The sequence below is a fragment of the Paramisgurnus dabryanus genome, chromosome 13 (assembly GCF_030506205.2).
Source record: "Paramisgurnus dabryanus chromosome 13, PD_genome_1.1, whole genome shotgun sequence".
NCBI classification, from domain to species: Eukaryota; Metazoa; Chordata; class Actinopteri; order Cypriniformes; family Cobitidae; genus Paramisgurnus; species Paramisgurnus dabryanus.
Window position 1 is genome coordinate 18,752,217 of NC_133349.1, and position 19,435 is coordinate 18,771,651.

Sequence of the window (19,435 nt, forward strand, 5' to 3'; positions counted from 1 at the left end):
TTTGTTCTTTAATTGTTAAGTGCCTGATAAAATCACTGGGGTCAAGGTCAGTGGCATGCTGACCTATAGAAAGCAATACTAGTGTTACTAACCCTCTTCACAATTTATAAGGTTGTTAAATTATTTGTGTGTTGGCACCTCTTGCCCACAGCCTTGTACTTCGATTATTTTCTCCCCATCTGATTGTGTATTTAACAGAGAAGCTATACATAAACATTAAAAAGTTCACACACATTCATACAATAGTCGAGTCAATAAATCAATTTATTTAAAAGAATATGTTACATTTTATTATAATGCTATGACCAAACATTATCAAATGCTTTAACATTGTTTTGTCCATGTCAACTGAAGGTTTCTAGTTTAAACCTTCCCAATATACTGTTTGTCTTTTTTTGCAGTATGCATCCTACATTGTTTAGTTCATTTATACTAGACCTTGCTTTGTTAATGTACTTTTTGTGCCTTATTTGAAAAGTTTACTCAAAAACTCACACGGCTGAAAATACTGTACACAGAGATATTTGCGTAATATCATATTCAAATAAATTAAAGTTTCAGTCAAAAATAGAACACAACCAGAGCAAACAGACAAGAGAGTATGATAAAGGATGAAAGAGGGGGAGCGATACACACAGACAGAAGAAAGTTTGCCTAAAAGTCCATGACAAACCGTACAAATGACAAAAAATAATTTAGAGCGTGGTTAGGGCGAGACTTTCCACGATTTTGTGTTCCCACTATTACCAGCATAACTTACACTGGATTACAAAAGTTTTCTTCTATTGTCCTCAGGTCATTTAATTTCTAAATGATTGCTTTCTCAGTATGTCTATTATAATGAAAATGATGACACAGAAACCTCATTGGAAAGTTCAACAGTGCAGACAGAAAATGGCATGCTGTCAGTTTTTTAACAAACAAACTCATACATACATCAAATAAAAAGTGCAAAAGAAGTCATGTTTTGGGGTGACAGGTTTGTATGCGCCTGCGCTACAATAAGTAAAATGGAAAACAAGTAAAACATTTTAAAATGACATCCAGAGCCATCTACTGCTAGATGGGGGCGTGACAGCCCAGGAATCATACCACCCAGCCCAATATTCACAACTTCCAATTCAGTGCTTCACATTTATAACACTGTTAATATAACTCAAGTCATTTATGTTCAGAGCACCTACACATCAGCAGGCAGATGTTTCAGAGCAACGGCCAAGCCCACAGAAAATCTGCACCTGCAAAAAGCTCTGCAGAAGTCTCATTATTATGTCTCCCATATTAGCTATCACCTAACTGTTCGTTTAGTTAAAATATGGGCTGATTTTCTCATGCTTTTACCTATAAATAAGAGCATAGTACTTTTATATCAGTTTAACACGCCTTACCTCATTTAAACACTTTCCACATGCAAATTCCATTTGTTTCTGCTAATAAAAACAAATACTGCTTTGGAAAACCAAAAAAGACAGACGAGAACAAGTGGAAAAACCTCAGCTAAAGGGCTAAAAATCTGTATCCACTACCAATAGTGTCAAATAGCGAGAAAACAGACAAATTAGTGTTGAAAAGCATGGAAAGTATTGATCTGTCTCTCTTACCCTCTTTTGTACTTGGCTATAAAGGCTTTTTCTCTTCCACTATGATTGTCCAAGTGGAAAATGTAGTAATGGTTTTTCCTTGTTTTTTACAGATACATTCTGGAAAAGCATCTTCACCCTCACATGTATATGTGCGTGTGTTAGTGTCACGATAACGTATAGGTTTGCATTCTTCTACCTCTCTTCTGATTTAGCCTTGTTCCCCAGCCGCACAATTCAAATCTCACATTTGTTTCAACTTCAAGGTCTGTAAACGCTTGTCTTGTGACCAGTCACATGACATATGAATTAGTCACCTGGACCATTCATAATGCTGGTGCCATGTTAACCATCAGGGTCGATCAGACATCATTCCACTGAATTACGTCAGTCTTCTGGAGTAGCCATTTAGTCCTCCTGCTGGTTGTCACTTCTTATATGTCCAACATATCCGTCCAGTACGGTGAAATGATTCGGAAAGTCTTAACTTGTTCTCATTACTGTACTGTGGTTGTGTCAGTTCCTGTGTAGTATGTTTTTTGAATTTGAACAACAGTATTTATGTATGAATCTATGATGTGTGGAACTATGGTAGAGCGGGTGTCGTAAGCCACATGTGACTAATATGAAATGGTCTTTTTTTAGTTGGTGTGCAGCTATGAGTGTATGTGTGTGTATTTAAGAATTCAAGAGGAGATTATCTCTTCATTCATGTGCCTCCATCCCTTCTGTCTCTCAACAGCTGGAAGATATTCTGTAAAAGAGAGATGGCTTTTAGATATGCATTATACGCTGGGACTTTATAAGTGTACAGTGCCAAACAAAGGCAGGCAGAGCCTTACCTTACCGCACATACCATCTTTACTGCAGTTCTTATTGTCCTTGTCTGTGGCCTCCTCTTCAACCTAAACAAATACATGAATCAATACATGGACTCGAGGAGCGAACGCACACTTATATAAAACTCTAAAGGTGCAGCCCACCTCTTTTCTCCATTTCAGCTCACAGAATACTCTCTCAAAGCACTCGTGCATGTAGTTGAACTAAAAAAGACAAGACATCTTTAGTGGATGAAATACAGAAGGCAAGTTATTTTCAGGGTTCCCACGCCTTAGTTAACTTCAAATTCAAGTACCTTCAAGGACTTTCCAGGTCCAATGCCCTCAAATTCAAGGACTAAATGTGGGGACACATTTCAAGTGAGAGCAAGGTTACATTGTGTTACCTTTTAAGATGCATTGTTACAGTTCCCTTTTGAGGGAACTCACGCTGCATCACTGAGGTGACACTTTGGGGAGACCTCCAGTGGTAAGTGTGTCTGAATGTGTATATAAAATTCAACCAATGGTGAGGCTTAACGACAAAAACAGGGTGCAGGAAGTATATCGCTATCTGAAATATTGCCAAAGACAGAGTTACAGGGACGCAGGAAGTATGGCAAGGGAGAGGCAGCGTCTCGTTCCTTTCTTAGGGGACAAAAGTTACATACGTAACCCGGGTCGTTTTAATGTGTCAAACACAACTATGCAAAAAAGCATTTTGGTATGAATCAACATTCGCATACAGAAGATATAAGCATTTAAAGCGAACATTTTAGCACATGTGTCTAGAATTTTTATGATATTATCCTACACTACACAGGAAATAATATGGATTTTTTTCCAGAAAACTTCTTGCATAAATTAGATTCAAGCACTTTCAATGACCTGTATCCATGTATGTATATTTTCGAAAACTTCCAAAGGAATTTTGAATTTTTCCCCCCAAATTCACAAACTTTCAAGGACCGTGGGAACCCTGTATTTTATTGCATCATGCATATAGGACTCACATATGGAGTAAAGATCTTGACCCAGCGAGGTTTCTTCTCCCCTCGTGCATACTCGAAGCAGAAAGCCATTCCCTCTTCATCCGTGTCCCATCTCTGCATTTCTGACCATTCGAACGCAATCACCTGATTCTGCAATCGGACAGAGGTCACATCAAGAAATAAGAAACTGTGATCTGACTCATTTTCACCACTTCTAAGCTGGGACAGTAAAATCATGACACCCGATTCACACCCTGGAAAGTGAGAATGCGAAAAATAACTTTTCACTCCTTTAAAACAAACACGTTTACCTCTAGAGTGCCATCCTCTGTGCACGCGTGGAGTTTGAAGTGAAGGATGCTTATCGCCGTAATGACGTGACCTTTCCTTCGCGAGTCGCAGGAGCAGTGAGGAAAAGTGATCTCATTGTAGCCCTCACATGTCCTAAGAATACTTAAATACTGCAGACAGAAAATAGACCAGAAATTAATGTTACATTGGGATTCTTTTTAAAGGGGTAGTTTCCCGGACAGAGATCATCTTAAACCAGGACTCGGCCTTAGTTAAAATAGGATATTTAAGTCATTTCTAAAAGCACAATATATAAATAAACACTACTGGTGTGCATCTTGAGACACAACACTCGCACTGATATATTTTAAGATATGTCAGAGCAAGTTGTTTTTGATCAAGACAGCACTAACATTTAAAGGGGCCATGTCACAGGACTTTTTTAAGATGTCAAATAAATCTTTGGTGTCCACAAAGTATACATGTAAAGTTTTAGCTCAAAATACGATATAGATAATTTATTATAGCATGTTAAAATTGACACTTTGTAGATGTGAGCAAAAATGTGCCGTTTTAATCCTTTAAATTGCAAATGAGCTGATGAAATTCAAACATTGATCGCAATGGTGGTGGTTTGTTGCAATCGACCTCAATTGTGCTGTAAATATAATTTCTCTCTCTGTCTTTATCTCTGTACTAAATGGCAGTGCCGTGGTTGGAAAGTGCAGATTAAGGGGCAGTATTTTTATAATAAGATCACTTTATGACATCATAAGGGGAGCCAAATTTCAATGACCTATTTTTTCACATGCTTGCAGAGAATGGTTTACCAAAACTAAGTTACTGGCTGGATCTTTTTCACATTTTCTAGGTTGATAGAAGCAAAAAATACATAAAATATATAACACAGATATATATTACAGGGTTATTTTTCCTTGTTCATGATTATTGCGTACGTGTGGTCTAAGTTATTCTTATGTTTTTGCATACATTTAAAATACATTTTTATATGAAAGCTTTGGTTGAATCATGATTTGTAAGTTAAAACGTCCTTACACACATTTTAAGAACAAATTTGTGCGTACGCGTGCTTAGTGAATGAGACCCATTACGTCTTCATTCCTACTTTTCTTCTGCAGAACACAAAAGGAGAAATTTTGAATATTTCGATTATTTTATGCAATTCAGATGAACTTTATGAATTGTGTTTCACAGAAAAGAGTTCTAAAAGTTTGGAATGATGACTAAGTTGTCTTTTGCAGTGAACTAATCCTCAAATTGACAGTCTTTAAATCAGCACTGTTTTGAGACTGACCATAGTCATTTTTCTTTGTTCGTTAAGCTTTTGGAGCTGGTAGGATTTCTCCCCAACTTTGATGAATCCCCTTTTAACATCATCCAGAGCCTAAGAGAGAGAAGACACAAAACATTATATTCCAGTACAAAAACAAACATTTTCACACACAATCACACACACACCTGATGAAAGCAATAGCTGATGGCCACTTCATTGTCATTGAGCAAAAACTCTTCTTCTGTGGTGAAGAGCCACTTGCGTAGTGTGAGACAGGTGCCTGGAATGGCAGATGTGTAATTCTGCACATAAAGCTTATGAGGAAATTCATTAGGGGCAAGCTTGCGTGCTAGGAGAAAGAGAGAGACAGAGAAATAGTAATTAGCAACTGTGATAGATGAATAGGCATATAGATAGTTATAACAAAATAATTACATTTATAACGTCATGCAAATATATCACTGCTGCTAGTTAAAAATCTATTTAAAACAACTGTTCATATCAATCTGGCATATTTTTATGCATACCCTTATAATGAGACATTTTACAAAATTTTAATTGACCAAGCATAATAAATAATAAAATATCAATATCAGCATCAAATCCTAAAGGGGACAACCCTTAACAGCAACAAACAAAGTATTTCATCATAACCACAATATAAACCGGACTGGACTGTTACGCCAAACACAGGCTGATAAAAAAGAAACTACTGACAATACAAACTCTTACCAAATGAGTGGTTAATGACCTCAAATAGAGCAAAATAACTTGCAGTAATGCTGTCCATCCCAATCTTTGTTACCACAGCCTGAAAGTGAGAAAGGTAGGAATGATGAAAATTAATACAAAGAATGACATTTTAAGAATATGTTATTACAGAACAATATACCATTCAAATATCAGTCTTTATATTGATTTAACTGTAATAATCATAGTGCAAAGCATGTTGACAAAACTTGATGTAAAGTGATAACATAGGTTAAATGAAGTACCTGATAGACCTGGTCTGTTGTGCAATTCTTTCGCACCCGGACAGTAACTGTAGTTTTGTCTGGCATTGCTATTCTCAGTTCCACATCAGAAACACCATTATAGTTCTAGAAGAAGTGTGTGAGAGAGAAAGAACAAGACTTATGAAACATGTTATAATAATCAGAAAAGCACTCAGGGTGGTTTTGTTCACTGTGCACCTGCACAAGGTATAGAACCTGCAAATTAAAACACAAAGACAACACGGCTACCACATTTCAAGAAGATGTAAAGCGGCATTTCAGACTGTATCAGTAACATTTCAAGAAATGTATGTTTTGTGATTCCTTTTTAGTAAAAAAAAAAAGAAAAAAAAACTTTATTTAGTTATTATGGCATGTAGAAATGAAAACTGGAGAACTGCTTGAGAAATTAGGTATGGACGCTAATATAAGGGTGTTTTCACATATACACTGTTTAGGTCGGCCCAAATGACGTGTCGCTCCGAGTACGGTGCGTTTGGGTCAGTGTGAACACAACAGCGGCACTCGGGTGCGCACTAAACGGCCGCTCTAAACAGGTGGTCTCGGAGCGGCTGTTGCCGAACTCTGGGGCGACCCACCTGTGGTGTGAACACTGCTGGACCTCGGGCCGAACCAAATACAGGAAGTTCTCCACATGTTTGAGCCACTGGGCTTTCGTTGTGACGTGAGCCGGGTGTTATATTGTGGGTTAACAACAAACAAGCCAATCCTGGTCCGTTGCATAGAGATTCGCTGTCTCCTTTACGTTTGAGCTGATGATTTTATAAATGCATAGCTGTCCTCCACACACAAATAGTGACATTACGGGTTTTTTAGCAAACGGCTCCGTGAGAAAGGCTTTAATAGAACAGCTACGCAATTTCGTGTTAAAGCAAAGAAACTTCGCACTTTATCTCCACATCTTGATAGCTGCGCTCTCCCTGTCAGGGTGGTTGTCGTGGAAACGTGGGGGTGGTCATGAGACGGTAAGAGCTGTCAGAGACCAATGACAGCGCTGACCGTTGTCACATGGTGTACAGTGCGGCATTTCGAGTAAAGTAAAAAATATATATGTGAACACGGACCGCACTAACTGAAAAATGATACAATGTATTTTGGTGCGCTCCGAGGCCGCACCACGGTGCGCACCAACATATGTGAAAACAACCTAAGAGTCACCAAAACAATACAATGACATACAATATATTTACACACCAACCATAACAACAACCATTGTCTGAATAATCAGTGTTTCTAGTTAAAGGCTTCCTGATTGTGATTCTGTGAGGTTCTAAATTTATGGCTACATGCCTGTTGTTTGTCTTCGCTGAGAATCTGATGTGAAATGTTTATTTATTAATGCTTTATCAGTACCTACGGCAATATTTATGGCAACAACTGGTTTATCCATATTAAAGGCGGGGTGCATGATCTCTAAAAGCCAATGTTGACATTTGAAATCACATAAACAAACACACCCCTACCCCAGTAGAATCTAGACCTTTCTAGATTCCAGAACCCGCCCCACACATACGCAACCCAGGCAACAATGTTGGTTAGTAGACACGTACCTTACTGCTGATTGGCTACAAGTAAGCTTTGGTACTTGGCCCAACTCCCTTTCCCAAAGTGTTTAATATATATTCAAGTTATACAATACCCAAGTGGGGAAGGACAATTTGACATCTCCCATTCAAACCAGCATGTCTTTGGACTGTTGGAATGGTACTTTGATAAGTGATCACTGTTTGAGTCAAGTGCCATAAATGAGTACCTTCATTTTGCCTGATAATTAAATTTGATGCAGTTCTGTTAGGGCTGTCATCACTGGAAAGTCATCAGTAAAGCTTTTTTACTGTCGAGAAGGACTGTCATCTGAATGTGTCAGAAACCAGAGAAAGCTGCTGTACTGCACAGTCAGTCAATCACTCAACAGATTGTGTTTAGTGTAAAAAGGCAGAACCCAAACAAGTGTTTTGTAATAACACCTGTGTCAATAAAAATGTTTATATTGTTATTTGTTGCCATCACTACCAAATTCAAGTTGCATGTGGATGTCACCCCAAATTTCGGTTGCAGAATGATTTTCTTGAATATCTACAATAAACAAACTTGCTGATTTTCCAAGTCTTTCTTTAGTGGTAGCATCCAGTGATTTGCCACCATATGTAAGGTACACCCTTACAATATCTTACCATAGTTTAAAATGAAATGTCTTAAATAAATAAAAATAATGAAATAAAATAAACACAAGCAGATCCGCCAAGGTCAACATAACTACAGTTTTTATAAAACAAACTATACGAGGCTATATGTTATGGAAAGAAGTGATCCAAACCCATTTAACCTATAACTTCTATAGTATATATATATATATATATATATATATATATATATATATATATATATATATACAGTTTTTATAAAACTGCCTTTCTATCTTATCTCAGGTGCATATCACCACTCCATCTCTTTGTCAACTTTCGACAACTTCTGTCATGATACATTGTGGGGATGGTCTGTGGCAGGGCCGGAGTGGGGCCACTTTTCAGCCCGGGAGTTTCAGGCCCAAGACCGGCCCACTTTTTCCATAGTGTTATTCCAAATTAGCACTTTTTTCAAATTGGATAAATAAAGCAACAGTTCAGCTCTTACTATAGTTTTTATTAATATCATGGTTCAACAAATAAGGTCAAAGTTAAATAATATTTCACTTAAGATAAGAAGTTAACAAAAATATTCCTCTACACTCTAAAAAAGACTGGGTTACTTTTTACCCATAATGGGTAAATATTGGACAGAAAACATGCTGGGTTAAAAATAACCCAATGTTGGGCTGTTGTTATGCAACCATGGATTATAATAACCCAAAGTTGGGTTAAAAAAACCCAGCAATGGGTCAATTTTAACCCAGCAGCGTGTTCGGTCCAATATATAAAATATATAAATAACCCAGCCCTTTTAGAATCTATTCCACAAGGAAAGGTTGATAAATTATTAGCATTGCTATTGCTATGAGGCCGATGATTAATGTAAATAGAAATATAAAAGTCCTAATTAAAAAAGAAAACAATTTGACAAAAATATTGCGCAATATTGGGTAAATAGCATAACAAGTGATTTATAAGCTTTTTTTAGGCTGGTCATTTTTGACTGGGAAAACAAAAGGTCTCATAGGGTTCTGAACACAACCTGAGGGTTAAATCACTTTAATTCATATTGTTTACTCCTCATTTTCATTGGGGGTTGCTCAGAAGCTGCTTGCATAATATTTGCAAAGTCTATGAATCGCCATGTATACACAAAAGGGTAATATATTTTAACAAAAAAACTTTTTGGCTTGTAAATAGTTTGACAACGGTATAAGAAGAATAATTACGTTGCTAATGCTAATCATTACTAGGCTTATTTCTCTTTAAGTAACCTGTTGTCACTTTTGTTTGTCCTCTTGAAAATAAATCTGTAAGTTTGGCACATTTGGCAGCATCCTCCTCCAATGGATTTTTTCTTCAACCTGTTTTTTACGCCCTCCTCCTCTCAGACGCGTATTGTTACGGTAGGGCCGGTGTTGTGTCGAACTCAGTTCCCCCTATGTTTCCCTTTAGTGTAGTGTTTATATAGCGTTTTCATCACGTTACATTTAGAAAGATTAAAGATTTGAATTGGTTATACTTAAAGGCAATAATATCATGTATTTTATAATACAATTTATTAAATATTTCATACATTTGACAGTTTTCTATTAGGGCATTTCTTTTAAAATATAGCCTGTCTTTTTCTTTTTTTTTTCCTTTACTGGTTGTTTTAAAAATTTAATGTTTGCATACATAATAAATATAAATATTATACATATAATATGATTCATACTGTAAAAATAATTGACTTACCATTAAGAACAATACAGATACATTACAGAAATGAGCACATATACATCTCAGTAGCCATTAAAACTTTAAATATATAAATAATAAAACCTATAACGTGATAAAAACGCGTTAAAAAAACACTACACTGAAGGGAAAAATAGGGGGAACATAGGGGGAACAGACTTCGACACAACACCGGCCCAGCCTACCGGAGAAAAGTTTTCTTGGACGTGCTATGGATCGAACCAACTCAATGGGAGTGGAGGGGAAAACTCCCTCACATGGTACAACCCATGCAGAGGCTGCGCGCTGCAGTGTCAAAGCGAAATGCGTGAAATGTCATTTAAGAGAAGATAGACTCACTAACGTGACAAATGTAAAAAAAAAACCTCGACCGGCCCAAAAGTGAAGCGGCCCACCGGGAATTCTCCCGGTTCTCCCGATTACCCACCCCGGGCCTGGTCTGTGGAGACTGCAGGGAGTCCCTCTGCTTTCGTTTAAACCAAGCGGGAGAAATGACGGGTTTAAATTGCTGCAAACTAATATTATGAGTCCACTACTTATGTTGTAAGTAAACATGCTGCACAGTGTTTTGTACATGAATATGTAAGAGCTTTCCATGATATTTCAGCGCAACTTTCACACGCTCGCAAAATTAAACTAATTAGACGAGGACGAGGAGATCATCCACTTTAGTTTTATCACTGAAAGCCTAAAGATAGCGCTGTACACTGTGTCAGAGTAGGGCTGTGCAAAAAATCGACTGCGATTATCATGCGCGTGTCATCAGTAAAGGCGGTTCGGTGATTAGTATTAAATCACCCTCAGCTGCTTTCAGATGGAGCGGCATTTATTGCACATACCCGTAGTTCACCGAGAAGCTAGGCAAAATCGGGTTCATAATCGAGGAACATCGATTCCGATTAACTAGCTTCTCGGTGAACTACAGGTCTGTGCAATAAATGCCGCTCCATCTGAAAGCAGCTGATGGCGATTTACTTCTAATCACGGAACCGGCTTAACTGATGACACGCGCATGATAATCGCAGTCGATTTTTTGCACACCCCTATGTCAGAGTCAAGAAAGATGTAAAACATTGTGCTCAGTACCTCAGATTAGAGTTTACAAGTCCTGCTCAAATAACACGTCCTGACCAGATGATATCTCTAGAGTGCATGGAGACAATTTGTAGTAATTACAGCACAAGAATGTGATTTCTTTACTTTAACTGTGTTAAAGTAGCCTAAAGCTTTTACAACAAAGTAAGAAAAAGTTGATTGTAAGTTTCATGGTTTACAGTTAGGCAAATATACGTTAAGAGTATGGAGAAGTAAAAAAAAATTATGCCAAGAAGAAAAGTATCTCTATTTGTAATACATGTATTAATGCATTAAACATGTATGACTTAGTTTTAGTGGGTTTTTTTGTTTGTTTGTTTTTACACCACCCAGTGACTGGTACCACCAAATTGAGGCCCAGCGCCACCAACTGTAGAACTTGGTGGCACCAGTGCCACATCTCTCAAATGTTAGTCTGGAGTCATGAATTTAATGTTGGGGTGTAAATCTGGACTGTGACGTCACAGTCTGTGTTATGTTGAGATTGTCCTGTTTTCCAGCAGTCTTTGTGTGCACGAGGTTTACATAAAAATGAGGAAACAAACGCGTTTGAGTATCATGATATGTCATTACCATGTACAGAGCTCATATTAATCATCTATGCCTAGGTAAATACAGTTTATTCATTCTATGGCACCTTTAAAATCTATTATCTTTATTACACTAAACCTCAATGATTTTTTTGCAAAAACACCTCAGTTACAAAAAAAGGCTATTATATGTTTATTTACATATATCCAAATCGTCTGACATTGTGGCATACATTTTTATCAGTTCTTTGGAAATTTAACCAATGACCTTGGCATTGTTATAGCAATACAATATATAGGACAAATGTAATTAAATTTGCTTTCAATGTGGGAAATATAATAACCTCATGTAATGATGATCCTAAAAATCAGGCCTGTTTTAGCAGACAAAAACATGCATGTCCTGACAGGGTTGCCATGTGATTATTTAGGTGAATGGGAAAAGGCATTTCTTTTATAGAATTCGCAGTTTCTTGCCACTTGTCCTTGCAATCATTACTGACCACTGAACAATTACAAAAAAATTCATGAAGCAGCCAAAATAGGGTTGTGCCGATAGACGATACTATCATGTATCGACGATTGTCAGACATATGGCCGATAGTGGGCTTTCATGACGATAGTTGGCCATAGTTACTATTATTATCATCATAGTTTCACATTAGCATGCGCATTTCTTGCCTTTTCTTGCAAGAGAGGGTTTGTGAGCTTCACTTTGCGTGAGAGAGCTTGTAAAGTGCACGGATTCCTTCTTGCACACACCTCGGCCCGTATTCATGAAAAATCTTAGCGCAAAGAGTTGCTCCTAGTGACAAATTTCTAAGAAAAGTATGACATTAACAGCATGGTACATGTGTGTGTATGTACGGTGAAACAGGATAAAGTATACCTGTAATTTCAAACTGATGGCTTTTAATAAACCCTATACATAAAAGCACTCTTTTTCTTCCTTCTTGGACAACCAACCAATCACAGTCGTCAAAACACTGTGTCATACATAGCAACAGGGTAAGCCCCACCTCATCAAAAAGATAAAAGTTTTTGTATTTTCCTTGCTCAGAGTTGCTCTCAGATTGGTCTTGAATGCTCTTAAGCTCTTTAGACTCCTACATAGAAAATTTTAAGCTAAATTTGGAGCTCTCTGAGAGATAGCTTTAAGAATACAAACCCTGGACTTGTAATGCGCAAGTCTTGGACTCTTGCTCAGACCCAAACGCATGCGGCATGGATTCATAGTACCTAAACTTGTAATGCGCATGACTCTGACTCTTCCTGGCACATGAGCTTCTAATACTAGAGAGGTTGTGAGGCACGCAGGGATTTAAATCCAGCGAGTGTGTTGTTCCCGCTTCCTTGCATACAAGAAATTTCAGAGAGCCTATGGGCTAAAGGCTCGGATTAATGTCATCAGTTTTAAGAATGTTGCGGTCATGACAGTGAGTAAATCGGCTTCTTTTGTGTCCGCCAATCATTTGACTTGTCATAAGGAGTAAAAAATTAACAAATAAACGAATGAGTAAACTATTGCCCCGCCCCCCGTTACTATCATGCATTAGCGATCTCACAGGCTGAAGATAGGACGTTCTCAAAATGGGTCAACACTGAGCCAAAACATAAAAAGCCACTCATGTTTAATCTATCAACAGCTCGCATTTACTCTTACCTGACAGTAAACAACAATTAACAAAAACAGATTTTCGAAAAGCGACAAAGTACAAAACTATTTTGCTTAAACTCCATGTTTGTAATGACAACAGAAATATTTTACAAAATAATGATGTGGCTACTTTTTCTATTCAGAAAATGTGTAATGTATGTAATGCATGCTTTACAGACAGATTTAATATATCCATTATACACACAAAAATGTCTTACCTCGTCTGACTCTGACAAAAATTCCTGCATAATGTCACTCTCCCCAATAACCCGAACAGAACATACTGGTAAAGAAAGAGACAGAACAATCAGGATGTTGAAAATACCAGCAAATTGTTATTTTTAAGATTTTAATGTGCCTCAAAAATCCAGTTACATTTGAAATAATGTCTATATTGCTTTTCATAGCAATTTAAAACTTTAAAAACACCTCAGTTACAAAAAATGCTATCATATTTCTTCCTCATTTACCTTTTTCCAGGTACTCCTCAAGCCCTCGTCTGCGAGCGTCTAGCTGTTGCTCAGAAAGTGAGAAAGGCCATTTCCCTGGCAGCTTGGGAAATGCAAAGTTTGCAAATTCCCTCTTCAGATTCTGATGTAAGATGGCAAACTCCCGATAACGCTTGGAGCACAACTGTCTGCCTGCCATGTACACGTTGTACACCTGAACACACACACGCATAACTATTTTTAAAATGACAACTTTTAAAACACTGTTAATCTATTCATTCGGGCAAAGCAAAGTGTCTACAGCAGTAAAACACTCACTACAAACTTCTCCCCGTTTTGCTCTACATGTTTGTAAGTGGGCACAGAGATGGGGACGGCCTGCTTGTCGCTGTAGTCGTAGCAAGACTGAGACGAGCCATCGTCCCCTGGATCAAGGCTGTCTGTCTCTGGCTGGGGGACTGACAGGACGGCCAAGACCAACTCTTTTTCTCCTGCTCGGATTAGATCTACCACTTGCTTATGAGTGGCTCCTTCCACATTTACCCCATTACTGAAAACAGAAAACAGAGAGGAGATAAGAACAAGAAAATGAATGTGACATCAAATACAATAGGAACTTTAGAGAGTTAAAGGAGACATGTCACAAGACTTTTTTAAGATGTCAAAAATATTTGGTGTCCCCAGAGCACATATGTGAAGTTTTAGCTCAAAATACCATATAATTATTTTTTATAACATATTAAAATTGCCACTTTGTAGGCAAGTTAAAAAATGTGCCGTTTTGGGTGTGTCCTATAAAATGCATATGAGCTGATGAAGTGTATTCTGATCACAATGATGGTGGATTATCGTAATTAAAACTCAATTGTGCTGTGAATTATTTTTCTATCTCTCTTTCTCTCTGCACTAAATGGCAGTGCAGAGGTTAGATTAAGATTAAGGGGTGGTATTATTATAATAAGAGCTCCTTATGACATCATAAGGAGAGCCAAATTTCAACGACCTATTTTTTCATGTGCTTGTAGAGAATGGTTTACCAAAACTAAGTTACTGGGTTGATCTTTTTACATTTTCTAGGTTGACAGAAGCACTGGGGACCCAATCATAGCACTTAAACATGGTAAAAGTCAGATTTTCATGGGATGGCCCCTTTAAAGGGATGGTTCACCCCAAAATTATGTCATCATTTACCGTATGAGTTTCTTTATTCTGAATGAGAATGATGTAATCATACAGTTGATGTTACCCTTTGGGGCTGTTTACACTTGGTATCAAGATGTGTTTTCATCGATCGGATCACAAGTGGACGAGAGAGACACATCACATTTACACCTGGTATTTAAATCCGTCTCTTTTGTACAGTTTTGACCGCTTCTGTCCTGAATACTGTGATGGGGTGGTCTGTGAGACTGTGAGCGAGTCTCTTTGCTGGCATGTAAACGCAAGCGGGAGTAATGACGAGTTTAAATGATCGCGAACTAATATTATGCCAGAGTCCACTGCTTTTGTTGTAAGTAAACATGCTGCACAGTGTTTTGTATGTGTGTATGTAAAAGCTTTCACTGATATTTCAGCGCAATTGATGAAGTAAGATTGTGCATCTTTCACACGCTTGCAAAATGAAACTACGCGGAGATCATCCGCTTTAGTTTTATGAATGAAAGGCTAAAAACAGCGCTGTGCACCGTGTGTTCGCGCCAGAAGTCAGAAAAGACTTAAAACATTGTGTTCAGTACCTCAAATTAGATAAATGGGCAGAGAGAAGGCGTGTGTCTTTTCGAACACATTCAACCACATGTGCGTTTACACAACAAAAGCAATCTGATTGAAAGGGGTTTCGAGTTTCGACTACCTCTGAATGTGGTTGAAAGAGGAAGACCTCAAAACGTTTTGAACACCGTTTACACTTGCCATTAACGTCGTCCACTTGTGATCCGATCGGCGAAAACGCATGTTAATGCCAAGTGTAAACAGCCTCTTTGACATCCACCATAGTAGGAAAAGGGAAATACTATGGAAGGCAATGGGTACATCAACTGCGTGCTTACTATCATTTATCAAAACACCTTATTTTGTATTGAGCAGAGTCAAGAAACTTTTTGGAACAACATGAGGTTGGGTAAAGATGACAAAAGTTCATATTGGGGTGAACTATCCCTTTAAGGTCAGATCATAAATCTAATCTAATGCTAAGCTACTGTTTAAGTTCCTAAGTTCCTGGAGTTTCTATTTCTTTAATATTTGTCAATGTCACACCTGAACCTGACCTCATGACCCTTCTGTGTGTTTAAGCCTGACATAGTGGAAGACATTTACATGTATGCATTTGGGAGAAGCTGTAACCAAAAGTGATTTCATGTGTGCATTCAGGCCTTACATCTGATCAATATATGTATTCCTTGGGAATCAAACCCATAGACCCAACAATGCAAGAGCCACGCTCTACCAGCAACAGGAAAGCAAGATCTGTCATCATTACTACAATGTAGGCATCTGATGGAGCAGAAAAAAGGACCAGGATGCCCTTGACTGAACCTGCATTCTGAAGCGAATGTAAAAGGTTTAGTTTGAAACACACAGCGCAGCTAGATCACTGGAACAAAGTACTTCAGAGTTACTTAACAGCAATCAGCAGAGCATTGACATACTCACTCTCTTTCCAGTCTCCTTCTTATAGACACTCAAAAAACACTCCCAGGCAGCCAATCCAACACACACGCACATCAGCACTACTCAAAAAAAGCTGAATCAACTAAACAATCTCTCATCCTTCTGTACCGCACATTATGGACTGACAGAATGTCATGCTATTGAATCATAGTTTTGAAATAGGAAAGAATGTCCATGGACCACTTAAACGGCACTACCAACAGTTTGTAATGTCACTTTCTGAGTTTCACAACATGTGCAAATGACATTTCATTTATGTATGCACAAACGAAAGGAAATTTTCTTAAATGATTTAGTACATTTATGCATTCATAAGATTACAATGTAAAGGCACAAAGAAACTAATGAGCAAGATGTCTTTTAATATGGTTTACATTTAAGAGGTGGTCAAACTAGACTTTGTGCATGTGAACTTTTTTTGGATGTTGCTGCGAATATGGGCGGGGAGCGCTTCATCCATTTTTGCTTTTCAGTAGAGACAAAGGTCACGTCGCGATGTAGCAGTTTTCTTCCATGTCTCCACGTGAAACGAATTCGAGGGTCAAAGTTCACCAGACTTAAATGTTCATACGAACATCAAAATTTGGAGAGAAATGTGAAATATTTTTGCTTACGAGCTTACGTTTACTTCCTGACGCATTCACATGCATATGAATTGAAGTCAGTGGAATGAAAGTGTAGTGTGACTGCCCCTTTATGCTGAAAAAGAGAAAGGAAACTTGGAGAGGTAAGCAAGCACAAGTCAAAAAGGCATTGACCTGAGGAAGACATTGAGTACCTATTTGATAGAGTGCGTGTGAGATACATTTTCTGTTCACCTCTCTGTCTTGAGTTTAAACTGACTGCTGCTGATGCTGAGCCCAACACCACGGAAACCACTTGTCTCCATGGCAACGTATGCTAGCATCGATGAGGTGCCTTGTGAATATTAACATGGAACCGGAACCATACCAGTGGTGATTCGAGACAAAACAACGTAAACAAGTCATACATCACAACATCATTCACTTGAGGACAAGGAATCAAATATACCACTCACGTCTCATGTAATTCACAAACAAGTCAGTTGTTACATAACCTTGCTGCAAATGTTTTAGATCACCATGGTTATATGTAGGATGTGCCTGATCACAGAAACCTAAAGTGTAAATAAAATCCATTGTTTGCACAAATATTGCGGTTTATTTTGACTCAGTATTGCTTAGAACGATGCACAGTCAGAAGGAAGAGAGAGAGAGAGAGAGAGCCTGTCTGTTCACGGTACAGTATGTGACCCGAATCTGCAATGAAGACACACACATCCCAACACAAACCTCCTTTATCTGGTGGAAATGAAGCGGCCATTCACATAGGTACGAAAACCAATGCATATGACAGACAGATACACTGTGTACGAATGGATGTTTTGGCATTAAGAGCAGTGAAGCGTATTTTTTGAAAACAAAGTCCATTCTGTCTACAAATAGGTGTCCTTGAAATGTGTCTACAAAGACAGCTGCTAAAAACAGAGGTATCTGCTACAATTTCAAGATGATGAGATGTTTGTGATAACAGAAGATGTTTGGATGACAGACTAAGATGTACCCAAAATGCTAAATCATTTATATAACTGTGATCTGGTGCTCTCTAACTCCAGGACAAGTATGCTTTCTGAAAAAGCCTTATTACATGTATGTGACTTAATTATTATGTATTTTTAAATAGTGTGTGCATATTGACAGATAGGGTGATATGTAGTGCTGCAGTGACAACGTTGGCTAACTTTCAGCTACTCACTCCCATCCATCAACCTACTTATTAGCCACGTTAGCAGCTCAGCGTCAGATTCTCTTTCCAGAAGATATCAAATGCCTTAAATGTAACGTTAGTTATTTCTGGCATTTAAAAACAAATATAGTCTTTATTTGTGTATTAAGTGCAGGTTGTAAAGGAAGATAGCGGCATAACGGTTAAACTGATGCTTGGCGGCGACTCGCGATCCTCGCGAGCGTCTTGCTGAGGTATTTAATTTGTATTACATAAACTTACACTTCAAGAATACGGTCGCCCTTTGAGATTCCGGCTCGGTCCGCAGCGCCGCCCGGTAACACGGCGCTTACGTGCTGCAACGGGGCGTAAAGTTCACCGTTAATGCTCCTCAGCTGCCCTCCTTCGCTCACTTGCCCGCGGACGTTGAAACCGTAGCCCGAGTCCGATTTGACTATGCGGACCAGCCGAGGCCCGGAGGCGACCGTGGTCGTGACGTGCCCACCGGCGCACGTCCCAGAGCTCATGCCGGATCCGTTACGAGCCGACGACTGTGGAGCGGAAGGGGCAGCGGAACGAGTACAGTCTCCTTCGACAACATCTGCCATGTTTATTTGAAGAAATCCTCCCTCCACAGCGGTCTGGAGCGTTAAAGTGCTACATGAGCTTATTGGCTGGAGGAATGCGTCAGACTCCAGACGGGAAAGAGTGACGCCAAACCGCCTCCGTCACGAGACACTGGTGCGCCCATAGATATCTATGGGTGCGCCTGTATGCATTAAAATAGGTGTGTTCAACTTCACGCGGTGGCGCGCAGACTGACATCAAAACACCGCGAGAGATATTTGAGATCAGACTGCTCCGTAAGATTTATCGAATCGCTCTCGCGGTACTTTGATGTCATACGCATATCAGTCTGCGCGGCATGAAGTCGAAAACACCTTTTTACTTCTGTCACGTGACAAAACGCAAGTGCACCATGGGATACGTAGTGCGAATGAAACTGAATAGGAGGCTATTTAGCTTTTAACCTCTGTGGGGTCGATGCCTTCACTTATGAAAATGTAACGGAGGCCAATTAGTGAAAACTGTGCAGTAAAGTAAACCTCATTCCCTGATCTCAAGAGGTGCTCTAGTGACAGACCCTAGAGGCCGTGGACTTTTGCCGGGCCGATCCCCGGTTCGATTACCTCTAGGGACGGGCCGGGTTCGAGTTAGTGATGGGCAGAGCGAGGCTTCGTGAAACACTGAAACAGTTGAATCAATTGTGTCGAGGCTTCGAAACATGGATCGAAACAGCCTCCACAGTGACACCTAGTGGTCATTTGCACGTATTGCCATAGATCAGCCTTGACAAGGTTTTAGACGAGCGCTGACAAATTGTATCCCACATGTTGTGTAATTGATATAAGTGTTCAGATGGGAGAG

At 38.8% G+C, this 19,435-nt stretch overlaps 1 protein-coding gene across 2 annotated transcripts; it reads right to left on the reverse strand.

Moving 5' to 3' along the window:
* Positions 1 to 246: 246 nt before the first annotated feature.
* snx27b (sorting nexin 27b) lies at positions 247 to 18,756 on the reverse strand. 2 transcript variants are annotated; one of them, XM_065245720.2, is made up of 13 exons: positions 18,290 to 18,756; positions 13,910 to 14,141; positions 13,613 to 13,805; positions 13,361 to 13,425; positions 5,971 to 6,075; positions 5,708 to 5,786; positions 5,161 to 5,324; positions 4,997 to 5,086; positions 3,702 to 3,851; positions 3,412 to 3,540; positions 2,564 to 2,623; positions 2,423 to 2,485; positions 247 to 2,334 (listed from the first exon to the last, which is right to left on the reverse strand). In XM_065245720.2, exons 1-13 carry the CDS (start codon positions 18,613 to 18,615, stop codon positions 2,290 to 2,292), a joined length of 1,701 nt encoding a protein of 566 aa, XP_065101792.2. In that variant the 5' UTR covers positions 18,616 to 18,756; the 3' UTR covers positions 247 to 2,289. The 2 variants fall into 2 exon arrangements, with proteins under 2 accessions (XP_065101792.2, XP_065101791.2); XM_065245719.2 differs by having other exon boundaries at positions 2,437 to 2,485; positions 18,290 to 18,755.
* Positions 18,757 to 19,435: the final 679 nt, after the last annotated feature.

Coding starts and splice junctions, on each gene's coding strand:
- snx27b (XM_065245719.2), bottom strand. CDS start 18,615: ATGGCAGATGTTGTCGAAGGAGACTGTACTCGTTCCGCTGCCCCTTCC. Junction 13,426..13,612: donor TGAGGAGTACCTGGAAAAAG/GTAAATGAGGAA, acceptor TTTCTTTACCAG/TATGTTCTGTTCGGGTTATT. Junction 5,787..5,970: donor CAACAGACCAGGTCTATCAG/GTACTTCATTTA, acceptor TCTCACTTTCAG/GCTGTGGTAACAAAGATTGG.